General features: G+C 44.7%; 1 protein-coding gene across 3 annotated transcripts in view; it reads right to left on the bottom strand.

The window, feature by feature from the left end:
• The window catches only part of TROAP (trophinin associated protein), a 155,209-nt gene that overhangs the window by 23,496 nt on the left and 110,242 nt on the right, over window positions 1–21,471 (bottom strand). For all 3 annotated transcript variants that reach the window (XM_069230622.1, XM_069230620.1, XM_069230621.1), the window contains exons 13-14: window positions 1,236–1,331; window positions 626–742 (exon numbers count right to left, since the gene is read on the bottom strand). In XM_069230622.1, coding sequence (XP_069086723.1) covers window positions 626–742; window positions 1,236–1,331 — 213 coding nt within the window. The remainder of the gene's footprint in view (window positions 1–625; window positions 743–1,235; window positions 1,332–21,471) is intronic.

Below are 21,471 nucleotides of genomic sequence, written 5' to 3' on the forward strand. Positions count from 1 at the left end.
TCTCGATTTGTGTTTAATGGGAAAGATAGGAACTAACTTCAACACACAGGAGTGATGCCTAAATAGACTTTGCATGTCACTTCTGAAGCAGAATAACATCAGTGGGAAGCGGCAGCGAGTGGCCTACTAGCTGAACAGTTTCCCGATAAAGTCTGATGCCTGGGGAATACTTAAAAGGCGAGGACTTTGCGTCTAGTCGTCTCGATCAGAATTAATGCTTTAATTATTACAATCTGTTTTCCTTTAACTGAACTACAAGTTGCTCAGCACGATTTGTATCCTATACAGATTTACAGACTGCACACCTCCCTTCCAGGAAGAGTCCTTTACCAGCGGCTGGGAAGATATCACTGCATAATAAACTATGAGATACTAAGGCTGGGGAGGACGCGTACAATAGGGGATTGTTTTGAACAGATTTAAAGATTTAGTAACCTGCTCCACAGAAGGGAGATGTTACAAAAGACTCTCCCCTCATAATTAGTTGCTTAGCTCATTCAAGGCGAAAGCGAGCTCAAGTCATTGTGAGCGCTTCTAAAGCGGAGGATTGTACAGACCAACCAAAATATGTACGTTTGGGCAAAGAGGGGGAAGAGAAAAGGCCAAAGAGGAAAACGGCTCTCACCTGCAAATGAGCCATGTCTTTAAGGATCAGGGCCTTTGCTTTTTCAGAATCTCCGTCAAGATCCTGGCAGGTATTATAGGGTTCAGTGTCTAAAAACAGACGGACAGCAACTTTCTCCTGTGAACAGAAATAACAGAGTAAGAATTGTAAGAGTGGTGAGGGGGCAGAAGACAGGTTAAATTAACCACATATTAAATACAAGTATAAAAAAAAACAAAAAAAAAACATTAGTTTGTCAAAAAAAGTCACAGACATTACTAGCTATGGGAGTGTTACACAGTGTACTCGGCACAAAAGAATCCCTCTGCATGTGCCCTGGCATTACTACCTTAACAATGCTTGTGAGTGATTTTTATGGCTCCATACCATTCACATGGCTTAACAAGTTCTTGGCTGTGGCGATTCTACAATGGTTTTAATTACGAATGTAAAAGTTGCTATCTGAAATCTTTTGAAAGATGGAGAAATCAGCCTGCTGACTGAAAATGATGAGTTCCTGAACCGTCTTGGTCAAAACATCAGTTGAGCGAGAGACAGCTTAGCAGAGCTTGGAGCAATCCCTCTGGTTCTGGGCTAGAGACATCTAAAATTGCCAAAGGCTGGTACTCACCAATGGCACAGCTGCTTCATCTTCAGGAGTCTCAAGAGTGTTTTGGGAGGCAGACTGGGGAGACAAACCGTCAGACCACTTCAAATGACTGGAGGACTGCAAGAGGAGAAAAATGGTCAGAAGGTCACTAAGTGAACAGTGGCAGAATAACTTTGGCAAAAATCCTTGAAGCAGACACGAGCTGATGACTCTTTGCTGGACTCGACTTAAGCAAATAAATTCAACATGACAATTGTTTTCAAAGAGCAAAGCTATGTAAATTATGTTGATGGACTAGGACAAGAATGCAATAAAAAGAAGAAGGGGATGTTTCTGACAATGCTGAAACATGCCACATGGATCTAGACCACCTACATTAATCATGTTACTACAAGGTAAACCAATTTCACATTTAGCAGTGCCTCCCCTCCTCCTCACATTTCACTTTACGTACCACAGGGCTCTTTCTGCTCAGTAGCACTGCTTTCCACAATATCCCCACATTAGTAAGAAAGAAGATTGATCCCCCCATTGCTGAAGTAAAAGTGCATAATTAACTTTCCCTTTTTCATCATGGGAGGTTTAACTAATGAATTGAAAAGCAAACGTATCCCCATTACACCAATGGAGAAAACAAGAAAGTGCAAAGGAGGAGACTCTGAAGAGAAAACTGGCAGGTAATCAATTTCGTTTCCTAGACTTTCTTGGCCCATTTAGGCATTTTTCTGGAGCCTGAAAGTAGATTCCTGATAGAACACAGCCTGTCACTCCATTATCATATGTTGTTGACAGAGACAATCTGTATTAATGAGGCCTAACAATATCTTAAGATTGCACAAATAAATGCTGCAACCAATCAAGCTAATAAAGCTGGGCTTTGTTGTACCTAACAAGTGCCTTACAGGTCTAGGGAATTCTCACTTGGTATCCTCTTCCAGCTCACTATACGTCACACCACATAGATGAGCACAAAGTTTTAGAAGATATTAGCTGCCTAGTCTCAAACACAGAACACAGTTATAAGGTTCAATCAATTACACAAACCACTTTAGAAACTGAGCAATTCTCAGTCTTTAGGTGGAGGCAGGGTACGGTCTTCTCATGTAGCACATTTGAGAAAGAAGTGACACTTCATCTGCAGAAATCAGATTACTTTTTCTACCAACACTTTTTGCCACTGGGTAAGTTTAATTTCTGTCCATGTCAAGCTAGAAGATTGACATAGCCTTTTGTCATTTTCCAACAAAGGGCACAATTTAATTTTTGCCAGTTGGGCTGTTTTCCACCAGGGCAATGGAGGTGCCGACAGAGGTCCTGACCGTCAAATTTAGAAATGTCTGTCGGGCTGACAGATATTTCTACTATTCATAGGAGCCACCGTCAAGGCCGTTCTTGTGAATGCAATGAAACTTTGCCCTACTGCAGTCAAACATTACGGGGCCATACTGCAAAGTTTCCATAGTTTTGTTTCTTCAAATACAAAAACTCAAACTTGGTCTTTGTGTTTGAAAATTAAAAAAATGCACACCTCATGATGGGAGTCCTCTCCCATGGCAAGAGGGGCATTATGTGGTTTTTACTGCCCATTACCACCAGGGTTTGCCTGGTTGGTGATTGGCAGTAAGACACTGCTATAGGTCTGCCCATCCTAATTAGACAGTTATGTAGTCGATTCTCTGACAGCCCTTAATCTGTTGGCCCGTCAGAGAAGTTTGGCCACGGCAGAGACAGAGTAGTCTCTGCCGTGGTCAACCATGGTTCTCCTGCTTTTAAATTTTGCATCTGGACCAACATGTTGGCGGTATGCATGCTCGGTCGTTGTTGCGATGGAGTATACTTACTGCCAACATTTATATATGGCCTAAAGTCTTTAAACAAATGATTACCCTGCACAGTTGGAAATAAAGATTTTACAATTTAAGGCTCATTATTAAATCCCTGTTATAATTTAGTTCACTAATGTGGTCTGCATGAATTTAGCAGCTCTCTAAGCTTTTGAGTGTATGGTTTTGTCTTATGTGGGGTGCCCCTTTTTGTAGGGATAAAAAAATGCTCATCTCATGAGCTTTAATTGAGTAAAACATGTCAGGGGTTGTTTTTAAATATTCTGAGTTGCCATAAACCGTTCCCTTCAACTCAAAAGTAGCCCACTGGCGTGCATGTCCTAACTGATGGCTGGGGGGCAGTGTTCATAATAGAAAATATCTTCCATACTACCAATAACAGTCACTTTAAAGGTAACTTCAGCGCAATGAGTCTGGGCACTTTCACACGCTCATTGTGCATGTAAAGTAACTGCAGAGTTGAAAAAGGAGGAGGAAGGCACATAAGCTAACTTACTCACAACTTCCTGGCCAAACTTTGCATCTCTCCAGAAGGAAGCATAAGCAGAATGCATGCAAGGTACTCCATGGAGTCATATACCTCCAAAATACACATACCTTCAATATGGCACAACATCACACTGGTCTTTAGTGTCTACTAGCATCAACAGGAACATGGGCTCCATGCAAAGTAAAGCAATGAGTGATGTAGATTATCCATTTGCAATGATGGCCTTAATAGTATCTTGTATCTGTAAGAAAATGCCTGTATTTGCAAGATACAAACTCCCAAAGTTTTGGACTGATGCTGCTGGCTTTTCAAATCAGAGAGTGCATTGAGGCCTGCTAATCAGACCTCAGAGGCAGTGCGACGACCCTCAAACATATATGTTTTATTGGGTAATATATAATTGGCATAAATTAACTTACTTATACGTCCTTCATATATGATACAAAGGGTACCCAGGGCCTTTAAGTTCAAGTGTCCCTCAGGAGCTGCAGCCCTTATTGTGCCACCCAGAGTGTGACAAAGTAAAACATTTCTCCCAGCCGGTCACTGGAGACTGGCAGAGCAGTTTTAAACTACGAAGCAATTTAAACTAATGACAAAGTCCAGACCACCTGTGTTAATATATTTAAGTCACCTCAAAGGTAGGCCTATCAAGCCCTAAGTCAATGTGCTGTATATTGGAAGGTAGGATATATATTCTTTTATGTCCTGACTGTAAAAACCCCAAAGTCTCGGACACGTAGCAAGCGTCTTACAAAATTGTTTTCTATAATCTGTAGTTGTTTGACATCTGCATATCCTCAGATGTCACAACCATATGAAGCCTTAGAAATAAACTTTGCTTAATAAGCCTTCACAATGGTCTTCATCGGTCTACTTACCAATCTTGATGCAAACTAAAAACAGCTGCATTGGCTCTTGTAAACTCCTCTTGCTTTCCTAATATTATGGGTTTTCAATTTAAGTTTGAGTCAAACAATACATCCAGATATGGGAAGGTCCTTACCTTCAATAGGGCCTGGTTACTCACCATAGACGTTTCACATCTGGTTGAGCAACGATCTACCACCATAACAAAGGATTTGATGAAACTGACTGACAGTCCAACTTATACCTGAAGGCCACAAAGGTATTCAAATAAGGTTTGTAAGCCCATTGCGGTCCTATCCATCAAAACAGTGTCACCTGCGTAAAGCAGGGCTGGAAGCGGACGCATGCCTATTTGAGGACAATCTGCCTGAGCGGTCACCAAGACCTCTTCCACCCCATTTATATATACAGTAAATAAAAACAGGGCAAGGATACGCCCTTGGCAAACCCTTTACCAGTTTTAAAACAGTGAGTACAAGCAGAGTTACTGGTATACTGAACCAACACTGTTGTGCTGGCATGAAGGTCCCTCAGAACATAAACAAACAATATTCGGATCCACCCCCATCCACACCACAATTTATTTCTGTTCACCATATAAAATGCTGAGGTAAGATCCATGAAAGTCAGATGGATAGATTCAAAGCGGAACACTGTATATTTGTTTATTGCCAAACACAGATTCGAACACCGATCAATGGTTGACTTGCCAGGCCTGAATCCATACTGTAAATCAGATATTATATTATTCTTGTCAGCCCAAGAGGACAATTTGTCCAAGGGGTACCCACCCCGGGACCTTTACCACAAAATCGATAAGAGACATTGGGAGTTATTCTTATGTCCTTTTTAAAATCTGGGATCATAACTGAAGTGGCTCAGAATGAAGGCTGACCCTCCCTGATCGCAGTGTTTAAACCTGGAGTTAAAGCTAGTCCCCATATCACAAAATCGCAACATAATCACCTGCCACTTTTTCATGTTTTCCCCCCAACCAACTTTCTCTTCTTACCATATTGATCTGTTTATAAATGTGGAGGCCCAGGTTAGAATATGATCCTATCTAATGAGTCATCTCAAGTTGTGTATATGTTTCTGGCATATTTCCTTTCAGAGGCGGCATATTTCCTTTCAGAGGCAGCACATTTCCTAAAACCACCACATACAGTCTGGCTTGAACCTGCACTGTATTAGCTTTCCCATGTGTAACCTCCTTTCTCAAAGGCACTATAGTTACCAGAGGTACTGGGACATTAACAAGTGACAGGCCTGGTGTATCAGGATTGTTACAAGATGAAAAAAAAGATTCACAGTCAGCCTGCTCTTGAAGATGTAATTCTTACTCTACATTATCTCCTCATTAAGGACCCCCACCGCTAATGAGAAAAAGAATAAGATACCAGACTTACCCGAGGGAGCTTATGTGAATCTGCGTCTTTCAGCAGGGCATTCTCTCCAGAAATGGCTGCCTTATGCTTTCCTAACAGGAATAAATAAATCCTTCACCAGGAAATAGAAGAGGGACATTGGGGTTGACGGAGGGTTGCTGTCCCGTCTCAAGTCGGGCCCACTTTTCGACCAGGCGTTTCCTGAAAACATCCCGGGGTGCAGGCAAGCACTAAGAGTGATGAGTGCAGCCCCTCTGCCTTCCCTGTGGGCACTGTGGGTCTCCTGGGTGTCTCTGGGACTCATAGTCCCTCCTGTCAGCAGCAAAGCACCCAGAAAGGACAAAATAGAGGCCTGCCGTTGGAAGAGGTGCTACCTCACACTAGCAGAAAACCACAGAGAGTGCCAGCCCAAAAGGCACACATCAAATGGAAAGTCGACTTTGATTAACAAATGTTGGAAACAGGCTGCTCTTTTGTTTTGGTTCACAGGTTAGCGTCAGGGACAGACATGGGAAAATAGTTGCTCAACAGATTTTCCCCTAGGCTTGTAGCCAAGTCTCTAGTGTGGGCTACTCCTCTCCACGCACCAAGAGAAGGGTTCTGCTATCTTGAGAGTGGACAAAATACTGTATTTTAGGCTAGCTAGATGCCACATGTTGCAGGAAGTCATCTTTAGGCATAAGAGCACATGGTAGCCCATTGTCTAGTAGTCACTTCATCCACTGTGGGCATAAAATGACACCCCTGGGACCCAGACCTCAGTTCATGTCTGCACTGGAGAGAGGACCAAAGAAGGACTGCCCTGCTGTTCCCTGAACTTGGGGAAGAGAGGCTGTACCAAAGCCTGGACTACACCTGCTGCTCCTAGGCTAGCAAAGAAAGGACTGTGTGGTGTCCTGCTCGAGGAAAAGTTGCTACTGAGCCCCAGAAAGAAGAGGTGAACTCTGGGTGGTCAGCTGGATTACTTCCTGATACAGCTCCAATGCCACAAAAGCTACACAACCCACCTTGGCAAAGCTGGTATCCACAATTGCTTGCTTGCTGCTGACCACCGAAGTGCAGCCTGGGAGTCTGACCCCCATCACTCAAACTTTGCACCAGATTCTGCTGCAACTCTGAGTCGTCAAAGTGGAGTTTGGTCGCCCAAGACTAACACTAGCCACAGTTAAAGGGAACCACTGGTTTTGCTGTGATCGTAAACCAGCAGACCAGTGACAATTGATTTTGGCTTGACTTCGAGGGACATCGACCTCTGTGACCAAAGTCATCCCACCGTGTTCGTGCACAGATAGGTGGCATGAGGAAGAATTCCCCAATCCCCCCACCTCCCATTCAACCCTCAGACCTGGTCAGCATCCAGTGTCCCTTCTATCAGGACCACTCCATTGAAGTCTATAGTAGTTTGTCTGAAACTGGATTGGAGATTGCTTTGACTACAAGGTCCAACTAAGCCTTGCAGGCCCCACTTACTCGCTTTCTGCTTGAGTTGGTCACCCAAAGCAAGCCGAAGTAGCCGAACACAACTGTACAAAAAACTCAATATAACCGCTAACCGTGGTAGATGCCCATGTTAATTTGCATCTTTATGGAAAATAAGTAATTTATGATTTGCTGAAACATTAGTAGCCCCAGAACTATGGTGGATTGTGTTCACTGCGGTGTCTAAAAATTCATTAACATAAGAACTATTTTTATAAATTCGTGTCAGATTTATTTTGTGTTGTGTTTCTTATTGAATTGTTTTGTCACTGCTAAATGTTTTGAACTAGTTCCTTTGTTAAAGGCTGGTTGCTCAATGCCACAGCTTCCCAGGGCTAAGCTAAGGTTTTACAAATGATCTTGACTGGACTCAAGACAGGCTTGTGAGTTTATTATATAGTGTGGTCGCACAACCACACCATATAATAAATAGCATTTCCTCACAATATCACTTTCCCATAAATTCCCAAATAGTTGGGAAACTCACTCTCTTTGCCTATCTTGTGCTGAGGGTCACCTAGCAACCAGGGGAATTTGGTGAAAGATCTGAAAAAGGGAAAAAACAAAGTAACTGGTGGGAAGTTTTCCAGAAATCCAACAGCCCAAAGGCTAGAAAAAAAAAAAAAAAAACAACGAAACGTCCGGGAAAGATATTCCATGTTAATTGGATGATTATTTGATTTTTGAATGAAGCCTGAGTTTTGGTTGTCTCTGGCATTCTGCCAGCACAGCATAGATACTGTCACCCTCAAACTATTCTGATGCAGTGGACCCCCTTCCTCAAAGAACAGAGTTTTTGCTATACTGGATAGCAGAGCATGCTGAACTAATCAAGGAGATGCATCTAGTTGTGCCTCCTACACAATAGTTTGAGTTATTGCACATGTAGCTATCACCTAATTTATCCCTATGGTAGATCCCAAAACCACAAGATTACAAAGCAACATAAGCAGTTTTAAGCCGTAGATCAAGCGGTTGCTAGCAATCCCATTGAGATTTCATAGTTCTAAACATGTTGTTCCTACATGGTTTAAGGTTTGTTTTTCACCAGGGTTTGGGAGGCCAGATATGGCTAACAAAGAGTATGAAGCAGATGACAGTGGGGAGGGTAGGAGGAGAATGAGTCTCTTCTGTATTTTTACTGGTCTGCAGGGGAAGGACCAGAGGGCAGGGAGGGGTGAGAGCTGGTCTGCACTCTTAATAATATCACAGACAATAATGATCCCCTGAAATCATTATGGTAGTGACGCTAATTAGATGGAACATTCAAGGGCAAAATTTGCAAGTGAAATGCCATAAAATGTGGAAATACTTAACAGACCAACACTATGATGTAGTAGTGCTGCAGGAGACCCACCTTACACGGACGAAGGATCACAGGCTCAATCAAACAAACAATACCCACAAACTTCTAAATCATCAACCACAACTATACATAATGGGGTTGAACTAAGGTTTCATTAAGCTTTACAATTCTAACACACCAGTCATCAGACAGATGAAGAAGGGCGCTTTGTCATTTTAAGTCCCCAACACTAACCAAGAACAATTCCTCCATGGGACCTTGAAAATACTGGGTGCCTTTGCAGAGAGGGATGTGTTTATGCTGGGAGATTTTAACCTCACTTGGCACGCGACCCATGACAGCACACACCCTCATCGTTCACCAAGGGGCAATTTCTCCCACGCACTAAAACAGCAATACAGGAGACAGGACTGGTGAACACTTGGGGGATACTTCACCTCAACGATAAAGACTACACATTCTTTTTGCACACTCATATTGTAATTGTAATCGTATTTATATAGCGCTTACTACCCCTGACGAGGCGTCGAAGCGCTTTTCGATGAGTAGCACGCTACTCCGGTACCCAACAAGAATTAGTGATGGATTAGTATGATTTAATAAGGAGTACAGTTTTAGTATTATTATGAGTTAATTTGAGTTGCGGATATGAGAGTTTGTTAGTTAGATTGACTGGAGTAATGGAGGGGTGGAGGAGGAAAGAAATACAGAAGTGTTAATTGGGAGTTTATCCTTCATTTACTCAATCCAAAGGTTTGAGATGAATAAAAGGGGAGCGGAGGGGAAAGAGGATGTGGAAGGGTTAGGGAGAGCATAGTAGCAGGGTGAGATGAATGCAGGAAAATTTAGTAGGGTTGTGTGGGGGGTCACAGAGGTAGAGTGAGGTTTGGTGAGTTAGATGTGGAGGTGGAGGGAAGAGCTTAGGCAGAGATATTTAGGAGATGAAAGTGGTCGAAGAGATTTGGGATGAGTCCGAGTGAGAATGGAGGATAGTTTGATAGAGACATGACATAAGAGTGATGAGTAGATAAGTGTGATAAAAGAGAGCAGAAATTCATAGATATCTAGTATAACAACCCAAAAAAAAAAAACAGGAGCCATGCAATGATCCACAAACATGCCAGGCACAGAAACAACATATACACATACATACACATATATATATATATTTATACACACACACACATGAATACACACACATATGCACATACAATACATAATTAGAATCATGGGTAAAAAATACTTAGTCAGACAGGTTTAAAAGAGTGTGTGTGTATTTTATTGTTATTGGTTTAGTTTCTGTAAAATGAGCATCGTGGCCTACCCAACCGGAGTATTTTCTACGAGTATGTCAGTAAGCGTTACCTAGCATGTTTTATACGCCCCGTTTATATTGTACACTAAGGGTACGTGATGGGCCACGGGGTAAACGTCTCCAGCAACCTTGTGTGCCTTTGGCAATGTGATTGTTACTAGTGCGTCTTTGTGGAGATGTCCTTGTGCTTCTGAGCATCAACAACGCACCACCGGAATCGGCGGTAAACGCATTGGGGTCGTTTTGGAAAGCTGTCCATCATTCTGGTAAAAGGCGGGAATTCCTTTACCTACTTCGAGGGTGGACGGGGCGTGGCACAGCGGGCGGAGCTTACAGGTGCTTTATAAAGGGAGAACCTTCTAGTCTGTGTCTCCAGCAGAGGAAGATAGAACCCGCGCGTCTCAGTCAGATACAGATTACGCTCCAGTACATCATCAGTTCACCTCCAGGATGGATTCTAGATCTTTTTCTGCTATGGGATCTCTGAGCGCACAGCCTTGCTTTATCTTTGCCAAGCCCAAGAGTTAGGGTGGCTTGTCCTTTCCAGAAGCTGAGCTTCAACTGCGGCACCTGCTACGATTATATTTGTAAGTGCTTCCTTTGAGGTTTAGTTTCTGTAAAATGAGCATCGTGGTCTACCCAACCGGAGTATTTTCTACGAGTACGTCAGTAAGCGTAACCTAGCATGTTTTATACGCCCCGTTTATATTGTACACTAACGGTACGTGATGGGCCACGGGGTAAAAAACGTCTCCAGCAACCTTGTGTGCCTTTGGCAATGTGATTGTTACTAGTGCGTCTTTGTGGAGATGTCCTTGTGCTTCTGAGCATCAACAACGCACCACCGGAATCGGCGGTAAACGCATTGGGGTCGTTTTGGAAAGCTGTCCATCATCCTGGTAAAAGGCGGGAATTCCTTTACCTACTTCGAGGGTGGACGGGGCGTGGCTCAGCGGGCGGAGCTTACAGGTGCTTTATAAAGGGAGAAACCTTCTACTCTGTGTCTCCAGCAGAGGAAGATAGAACCCGCGCGTCACAGTCAGATACAGATTACGCTCCAGTACATAATCAGTTCACCTCCAGGAAGGGTTCTAGATCTTTTCCTGCTATGGGATCTCTGAGCGCACAGGCTTGCTTTATCTTTGCCAAGCCCAAGAGTTAGGGTGGCTTGTCCTTTCCAGAAGCTGAGCTTCAACTGCGGCACCTGCTACGTTTATATTGTACACTAGGGGTACGTGATGGGCCACGGGGTAAACGTCTCCAGCAACCTTGTGTGCCTTTGGCAATGTTATTGTTACTAGTGCGTCTTTGTGGAGATGTCCTCGTGCTTCTGCGCATCAACAACGCACCACGTGAATCGGCAGTAAACGCAGTGGGGTCGTTTTGGAAAGCTGTCCATCATCCTGGTAAAAGGCGGGAATTCCTTTACCTACTTCGAGGGTGGACGGGGCGTGGCTCAGCGGGCGGAGCTTACAGGTGCTTTATGAAGAGAGAACCTTCTACTCTGTGTCTCCAGGAGAGGAAGATAGAACCCGCGCGTCACAGTCAGATACAGATTACGCTCCAGTACGTCATCAGTTCACCTCCAGGAAGGATTCTAGATCTTTTTCTGCTATGGGATCTCTGAGCGCACAGCCGTGCTTTATCTTTGCCAAGCCCAAGAGTTAGGGTGGCTTGTCCTTTCCAGAAGCTGAGCTTCAACTGCGGCACCTGCTACGTTTATATTGTACACTAGGGGTACGTGATGGGCCACGGGGTAAACGTCTCCAGCAACCTTGTGTGCCTTTGGCAATGTTATTGTTACTAGTGCGTCTTTGTGGAGATGTCCTCGTGCTTCTGCGCATCAACAACGCACCACGTGAATCGGCGGTAAACGCAGTGGGGTCGTTTTGGAAAGCTGTCCATCATCGTGGTAAAAGGTGGGAATTCCTTTACCTACTTCGAGGGTGGACGGGCGTGGCTCAGCGGGCGGAGCTTACAGGTGCTTTATAAAGGGCGAACCTTCTTCTCTGTGTCTCCAGGAGAGGAAGATAGAACCCGCGCGTCACAGTCAGATACAGATTACGCTCCAGTACATCATCAGTTCACCTCCAGGAAGGATTCTAGATCTTTTTCTGCTATGGGATCTCTGAGCGCACAGCCTTGCTTTATCTTTGCCAAGCCCAAGAGTTAGGGTGGCTTGTCCTTTCCAGAAGCTGAGCTTCAACTGCGGCACCTGCTACATTTATATTTGGAAGTGCTTCCTTTGAGGTTTAGTTTCTGTAAAATGAGCATTGTGGCCTACCCAACCGGAGTATTTTCTACGAGTATGTCAGTAAGCGTTACCTAGCATGTTTTATACGCCCCGTTTATATTGTACACTAAGGGTACGTGATGGGCCACTGGGTAAACGTCTCCAGCAACCTTGTGTGCCTTTGGCAATGTGATTGTTACTAGTGCGTCTTTGTGGAGATGTCCTTGTGCTTCTGAGCATCAACAACGCACCACCGGAATCGGCGGTAAACGCATTGGGGTCGTTTTTGAAAGCTGTCCATCATCCTGGTAAAAGGCGAGAATTCCTTTACCTACTTCGAGGGTGGTCGGGGCGTGGCCATAGTCCAATTGACTATGTAATCTCCAGTCAGGGGGTGGTCCAGGATCTCCATAAGGCAGCAATTCACTGTATCAGCCATTCAGATCATGCACCAGTAGATGTGATACTAAATTGGAATGGGATCAGGACGAAGACCACGAGGTGGTACTTCACCTCAAACCTCGATATGAGATAAGTTATCAAGAGATGACTTACGCTGCACCATTAGGGAATATTTCTTGCTTAACAACCCTGAAGACACCAATCTGAGCATTACATGGGATGCATTTAAAGCAGTGCTCTGAGGCAAATGTATCTCCCTGATGGCAGCACTGAACAAACAGAGGAAAAAGGAACACCTCTCAGTAGAGGCAGAACTACTCACTGCTGAAGAAGCGCACAAAGCACACCTAACCCTACCCCTCCAAGAGGTAACCTTAACGCTATATACTCAAACGGAGCTGAACTTACGTTGCTACATTTACACAGAACATCTTGCAAGCAAGGGAATAAAGTTTGTTCGCACTTAGCCAGACAGCTAAGGGGGAAATGGGAAAGAGAATATATAGGGATATATGACAACCCACCAATGAACTGACCAGTTAAGATGTGGCGAAGGCAAACATATTTGGGAAGTTTTATCAAGATCTTTACAGAGCGGCACCCTCCACTGATTTCACCCAAATAGAGTACTTAGGAAATATTACTCTTCCCAAGATCATGGTGGCACACAATGAACGATTGAGGGCACCCACTGAAAAGAATGAGGTACAGATGGCAATTAACTCCCTCAAACCTCACAAGTCACTGGGGCCAGACGGCCTGACAATACTATTTTATAAGACCTTTAGCTCGGAGCTGACGCCACACCTGACCACCCTATTCAACTACATAGGCACTTCAGGTGCTACCACAAACACATTTATGTCATTCCCAAGCCAGTGAAGGACCTTCATGGCAATAGCTCTTATAGACCCATAGCCCCTTTGAACCTGGATTCAAAGTTTTCTGTGAAGATACTAACATCTTGACTAGAAGACTTGCTTCCTGATTTATAGGGTGATACATCTAATCGAAAACTCTCATGAGAAAAAGATCCCGGCCATTTTGTTGAGCCTTGATGGCGAAAAGGCATTCAACCGGGTACATTGGGACTTTATGACCCATGCTCTTAGGGTTTATGAATTTAGAGAACAATTCATCGGGATGATTAAGGCCAATTATGCAGCGCCCCTCTCCAGAGTTTTGGTGAACTGCACCAGTTCTAAACCTTTCTCTTTGACGAGGGGGATGAGACAGGGATGTCTTCTGTTCCCATTGTTGTTTGTACTCACTGTAGAACCTTTAGCAGCGGATATTCAGGTATTACCCACCATTCATGGAATCACCTTTGGGACAACAGAGCAAAAGATCTCGCTATTCGCTGACGATGTTCTCTTGACACTGACCAAGTGTGCCTCGATCTCCTCCTTTCAAGAGGAACTTCAACTTTTCGAAGCAGTGGCGGGCTTCAAAATTTACCTCTCAAAGTCTTAAATGATGAATCAGACGATGCCCCTACCAGAGATGTAAATGCTTGCAGCCTCCGCACCCTTTCAGTGGGCAAAGAAAGAAACAGCATTCCTAGGTATTAAAATCACACCAAACATAGCAGATTTCTTTAGGGCAAATTATCCCCGCTGCTGACCTGCATAAAAGCGGACTTCAAACGATGCGCTCTGTCCAATCTCACATGGTTGGGGAGGATCAATGCCATAAAAATTACACTTCTGCCCAAGATACTCTACTTATTTCAAAGCCTCCCAATAGACATTGACCGCACATTTTTCTTGACTCTGCGCACCCTTATTGTACACTTTATCTGGCAAGCAAGGCGAGTCAGATTATTTTATAAAATGTTAAGAATGCCAAAGAAAAACAGGGGCTTGGGTCTACCAGATTTCCAGTTCTATTACAAAGCTGCCTTGCTAAGAATTGTTATGGAATGGTCCCTCAGAGAATCTGATAACCACTGGCTACACATGGACCAGGCCATGGTGGGGAGGGTTTTATGGGACTTTCTATGGAAGCCAAAGGCAGACCGCCCCTACAATGCATATCTTAGTACACCAATAAAAACTACTCTAAAGGTCTGGGACAAAGTGATGTAAACAAAGAGTTGGACAAAACTTTCCTTCACTGCAAACACCGCTAAATTACAACCAGGCATTCCCCCCCCCCCAGCCCTTCGGCCAGGGCCATTTGATGTATGGAGGGAAGGAGGCTGTCTCACGTTAGCAGATTTTTTCCACCATAACAACATACTAAAATTTGAAAATTGCAAAAGAAAATTGGTATCCCAAGCAGGCAAATCTACCACTACACACAGCTGCAGCAATGGGCATTTAAACCAGCGAACCAACTTGTAGCCACGCAGGACTTAACATAATTTGAACAATTTGTCTGCCGGGCAGGCCCCCCTATGGGGACTATTACTCGCCTTTATGCCCTACTATCTACTACAGAGGGCATGACACAACCCCGTCATCTTACCTTCTGGGGGCATTTATTGGGGGGGAAGACATCCTTGACACACAATGGGATGGATTGTATTGAGACTTACAAAAATGTAATAGGTCCATGGCCTTGAGAGAAGCCCACTATAAAACCCAGTATGACTGGTACCTTTACCCTGCCAAATTGAACAAGATATTCCCAGCTACATCTGACCTTTGCTGCAGACGGTGTGGACTACAGGGCGATTTTAGCCAGATATGGTGGGACTGTACCACGATTCGCCCTTTTTGGAATTAAATTTTAGCTCACATTAAAGATACACTGGGGTACCCCATTCATAATAGAATGAGCTGCATCCTCTTGGGACTAAGAGATGAGTCCCCAGCATCAAACGCTTGGTTGCTGCTAAAATGGAGATAGCGGCAGCCTGGAAAAAGAAAGAAAGAAGCTCCAGATTACTCAATGGCGTGCTCGCCTTTGGAGTTCACCAATGGACCCCACTTCATGGTCACATATTCAGCCCTTGCTGTGTCATACTCCGGATTTTGACTATTCTTGTCTCCCAAGATGCATATTATGTTTGAAGATGTTATTTGTTGTATGTCCTTTTTTTCTTTGCTATTATCACTTTCTGAAAATGGTTGGAAAATTCAATATGTGACAATGGGGATGAGAATATCTGTCTTGTTAAACACTGTATACTTTTATAGCAGACGTAATGCCTGTACTCAACTTCAAACTAATAAAAATAAGTTTGACACAACAACAAAAAAATAAGACAACAGCTTCATTAACGTGAAATGTCTCTCTTTAAAAGAGAAAAAGCAATAAAAGAAATGTCTCAATCTCACTGGCATGCAGCCATTGCAAGACAAAAACAATAACAGTAACTTTAAGGCAGCCCTTTGACCACCTCCGTCCCCAAATACCCCACACCAATGTGTTACCAAACTAACCATTGCCCTCTTCAGTTCTTTTTTCTTGCTATTGGCTCTAACAGTTTTCTTGTACATTAACTGATTTTTCACAGAAAACATCATTACATTCATATGAAAACATATTGTGTTGTATAATGAGGCTACTAAAAAGTAGGACCGGTTGTGTCACACCATTTATTCTTTAGAAACATTCACTTGTGGATGTTAAGCTTGCTCACGGTTGATAGTGTTTTTTACTGGGAAAGTCACAGTTTCATTTTCTTGCTCTGGTTTCTGTACGGAGAAAGCTTGTTGTTTCTGCAAAGTAATGCATGAAGCTAGAACTTTAAGCCATTGTTGGGTTGGGGATTTTCAATAACTTTCTGGGGCGTTTCTGGTTGGCACCATTTAGGAATTAGCACAGCAAGAGGATGTGGAAAAGGTCTGCCCTTACCTATGCCCTCCTGACCCTATTAAAGAAGAATGTTCATGAAAATCTTCCCTGTAAGGATCTGTTTGTGGCCTGTAGTGCTGTAGATTCACATGTGCATACTCCTGCAATTTAGTGTTAGACTTGCGTTGCTGTCAGTTTTTTTTTTTGAAGAAGTCTTTCGAGTCACAAGGTTTGGTGATTCCGGCCAAGATTGCTAATGCGCATGGGCATCGGCTCCATTGTTAGGATTGTTTTTTCATCCAAATGGAGAGGACATAGATGGAGCAGAAAGACAGAGAAAAGATGACCTCCAGGAAGGACAGTGGATGCATATGAATCTACAGCACTACATAACTTGAACAGATGCTTACAGGGCAACATTTTGCGTTTGTGGCATGAGTAGCTGTAGATACGCATGCTGTCCTTAGACTGTAAAACAGTCCTCCTGTATGGGGTGGCTTAGCCTGAGGATTTTGCACACAACTGAAAAAACGTACATAAGTCAGCCTAGCCAACTCTAGCTTGATCGCGAGCTAAAACATCTACACCATAATGTTTAGTGAATGTGTGCAGAGTGGACCAGGTAGCTACTTTACAGATTTTAGCTATAGGGGTATTGCCTTGGAAAGACAGAAGCCCTCCTTTTTTACGTGGTGTGTGTTGGGTGTTTAAGACAGGCAAAGGTCTTTTAGCTTTGGGGTAACAGATGTGTGTACATTTGACTCTCCAGCGTGCTAGATTTAGAGCGAAGACGGCCTTTATGTAGTTTTGATCAAGAAACAAAGAGCTGTTTTGGAAAGGCTTAATCCTACCAATACACTAGTGCTCTTTGATATCCAGAGTATGAACAGCTTGTTCCGCTGCAGACTCTGGCTGTGGGGAGAACACTGGTAGTTCTATTGTTTAATTTAGGTAAAAGGTAGATAACACCATAAGAATGAACTTGGGGTTTGTCTCGAGGACTATCTTGTCTGAGTGGTCTTGGAAGACGGGTTTTTCGAGGTTGAGAACTTGTAGCTCACTGACACCTCTGAAGGAAGTGATGGTTACTAGTAAAACTACCTTCCAAGACAAACTGTAATTGGCACAAGTGTAGAGGCTCAAAGGGAGGTACTCACAGTGGCTGCTTTTGTAGATGGACTTTGTGCGGGTGGAGATTCATCCACATCTGAGTCCTCCTTCTCCTCCAACTCCGATATCGGACCCTCTGCGTTTGGATCATCCAGCTGCTGCTCAACCTCAGAACAGATCAGGGGTGTCTTTCCATTTGGTGGTGCGATGTTGATTCTGACATGATGAAGATGGCACCTTAGAGTCTTTTTGTTTCTGAAGGCGAGCCATGAAGAGCAGGCGGTCTCTTTGTGTTCGGAAACAGAGGCTGCCCACCTGATGTAGGTCTGTCCTCAAGTACTGCTCTTAATACTTCAGGAAGTATCTGAATGGAATATGAGTATTCTACCACGGAACAGAAGCAGAGGCGACCCGGTGTTTAGAGCAGACATTAGATACACTGCTTATTCAACGTACAAGTCAGAGGTAACCAAATGGGCCTTGCGAGAATATTAAAAAACGTGGCGTTGACCCAGAGCTCGAAGGAACATATCTGACCCGATGGCAAAGAAAAAACAATCGAGCCAGTGCCAAAGTGCATTGCCAGTCATGGGTGAAGTCACTATGGGTCTGATTACAACTTTGGAGGAGGTGTTAATCCATCCCAAAAGTGACGGATATACCACCAGCCGTATTACAAGTCCATTATATCCTATGGAACTCGTAATACGACTGGTGGTATATCGTCACATTTGGGACGGATTAACACCTCATCCAAAGTTGTAATCAGGCCCTATATCTTGTGACTCAAAAGAGTTCTTCAAAGAAAAACAACTTGAACACGTCCATGCCTAACACTGGATGACGGGAGCATGCACAGTATGTGTATCTATAAATAACACACACACAAAAAAGAAAAAAAAAGAAAAAAGATCACCACTAGGTAGTTCTAGTTACGACCATGTTTCCATAGAAAAGGCGTTTTTTGATTTGCCTATATCTTTAGAATTGTTTGACGAATCTTCACAAAATTTTCCCAGAAAATGTTTGCCGGTGATTCTTGTTGTGCACAGCAAGTTTTGGGGTGGTCCGTCAAGCGGGGGTGGAGGAAATGGAGAGGTGTCAAAAAAGTTTAATTTCCTATGTTAATTCCCAAAGGACATTTAGACACAACTACATCCCGAACCACTGGAAGGAATTGCACCGAATTTGGCAGAAAGCTAGCTTTCGGTACTCAGATTACATTTTCACTTATTTGGTGTAAATCCGTTCAGTAGTTTTGGAGATAGTAAAGGGAAAATGTGTATATCTGGGGGCCGCATATCCTGCACAACGATTTGCAAAAAAAGACGCGCTCGAGCAGGGAAATGCACAGCTCTGACTGGCTGCCAACACTTCAAACCAGGAAATGTCGGTAGCCATCTTGGAACTCTGCTTCATCTAAGCCCCACTAAAAATGTCAACTGCTTTGTCCCAGGGTACCCACCACCGGGAAATAGCTGTCTCCTGTGGCTTGGCTGCAGCTTTGATAGCTACTGCCAAGTCACAGAAAACACTCTGCTCACAGCAAGGGAGAGCTGTCAAACACCTCTCCCTCTCTGTAAGCAGAGGTTTCCAGTGTCTCCCTGCCTGCAAAGATGCAGGCAGGAAGACAGAGAGGGAGACGATTTAGCAGCTCCCTCTCAGTAAGAGCATGCTGGCTCCCGCAGGAGGCTGGAAGCCTATGGTCCCCAAACATTGAGACTTGGTGCCCTGAGGGGGCACCCAGGTCACATGCCCCGGGCACCAGGGGATAGGTCCCTGGGGCTGAGTTTTGGCCCCTAGGGAAGAGGTCCACACTGCTTTCCTACCCCCAAAAAATAAGGCAGGGCTCGGGGAAATGTGTCCCTGGGGCCAACATCAGCCTTGGGAGGGGGGGGCCGCGCAGTCCCCCTCCCCCAGAAAAAAAAAAAAAAGGAAAAATAAATTAGGCCAGCCTTGGGAGATGGGGTCCCCGGGGACCGAGATCAACATGTTGGTGGGGGTGATTTTAATGCACCCGTTTTCATTACAGGTCACTATAAGTCACTCCTATGGTAGGTCCTCTAAGCCCAGAGGGCAGAGTGCAGGTACCTGTGTGAGGGCAACCCTGCACTAGCAGAGGTGCCCCCACAAACTCCAGATTCATTTTTCTGGACTTTTTGAGTGCAGGGACGCAATTTTACGCGTTGTACCGGACATAGGTCACTACCAATGTCCAGCTACATAATGGTGACTCCGAACCTGGGCATGTTTGGTATCAAACATGTCGGAATCATATCCCAATACTGTTTCAAGTATGAATCCATGGCACTCTGGGGGCTCCTCAGAGGACTCCCTGCATTGCTACCACCAGTCTTACAGGGTTTCGTGGGCAGCCCAGCTGCCGCCACCCTTCAGACAGGTTTCTGTCCTCCTGCTGCGTCATCTGATCAGGCCCGGAAAGTCAGAACAAAGGATTTCCTTTGGAAGAGGGAGGTTACACCCTCTCCCTTTGGAAATAGGTGTGACTTGCTTGGGAGGGGTAATCTCCCCAAGCCACTGGTTTGCTTTGAAGGGCACATTTAGTGCACAAGAAGAAGGAATCTCCCTTGGAGTGAAGGAGTCACTCTCCCTGCAAACGCAGGCACCTAAAACAAGTGACAACTGGTTGCGTGGATTCCCTCTCCTGCTGAGCAGCGTGGATCCTGCATCACGGGTGGTGGTCCAGAGTAGCACTCTTGCTCCTCTCTGCCAGCTGTCCAACTTTAATGGAGGTAAGCCTTTGCCTTCCTATGCAGGACAGTACCCCGTGCACCGCGTCTCTTGCAACTACCAAGGCTTGTTTCCATCTCCGCCAAGGACTCTTTAGGCAATATGTAGCTTCAGCTCCCAGCACTGCATCCTGCAAAGCACAGCCTCCTGTGTGGTTTTCCTGCAGCATGGGATCCTCTTTTGTAGTGCTGCGTGGGCTTTTTCGACTCTGAGGGTCCCCTTAGACTCCCCCTCCTGGGTTGAGTCCTCCTGGGACTTTCTGGTCCCCAGCAGCACCTCTTTTCCACTAACCTTAAGTTTGCCTTTGCCAATGCTTGTTGGTGGAATTCCTGCACCGACTCCATCTACATTCATCAGGAACTCTTCTCCGGTTCCAGGGCTGCAGTGCTGACCTGTTCTTCATCACCGTCGACCAACTCCTGCATCCACAGCTGAATGGGTAGTACCCTCCTACTCCTCCTGGATTCTACTGGGACTCTTGGACTTGGTCCCCTCTTTCCACACGTCTTCTTTCTTTAGGAATCCACCTCTGGTTTTCTTGCAGTCTTCTCTGGGTGTTGTCTTATTTTCTTTTTCCTCCTTTTGGGTGGTTTAGGGAAAATCCAACGTTTTACTCCTGCATTCCTGGGGGGGGGGGGGGGGGGGGGGGGGGGGGGGGGGGGGGGGGGGGGAGGGTACTGTGTTACTTACCTTTGCGGTTTTCTAGTTCCCCTCTACACATTTTACTTACCTAGAGGGGGTGGGGGGTGGGGGGTACCTTGTTCGCATTCCATTTTTTTTGCATGTGGTTTGTGCTCCCCCCGGGGTCACTATTGGTTACTACTATTTGCACTGTTTTCTAATCTTTTCTATGCCTGTTTCCGATTGCTAGTGTATATATTTAGTGTATTAGTTACCTCCTAAGGGTGGGGGTACCTACCTAGTATTTTGTGGTTTTTGATCCAAAAAAAAAGTACCTTTATTGTTGTACAACTGAGTGTTTTCTTTAATGTGTGCAAGTGCTGTGTGACTACAGTGGTATTGTATGAGCTTTGCATCTCTCCTAGATAAGCCTTGGATGCTCATCCACAGCTACCTTTAGAGAGCCTGGCTCTTAGACACTGCCTACACGTCACTGAGAGGGGATACCTAGACCTGGTACAAGGTGTAAATACCATAGGTGCACACCACACACCAGGCCAGCTTCCTACACAGGAGGACTTGTCACTCTGCAGGGTGACCACCTATCAGAGGCAGTCACTTAAGTCAGTCACCTGTCCTGACCAACTAAATGCTCCCAGGGGCCTCTGCACATCTTGTTTTCAAGATGGCCAAGTTAAGTGGCC

This window comes from Pleurodeles waltl, chromosome 4_2 (genome assembly GCF_031143425.1).
Source record: "Pleurodeles waltl isolate 20211129_DDA chromosome 4_2, aPleWal1.hap1.20221129, whole genome shotgun sequence".
In the NCBI taxonomy this organism is placed as follows: Eukaryota; Metazoa; Chordata; class Amphibia; order Caudata; family Salamandridae; genus Pleurodeles; species Pleurodeles waltl.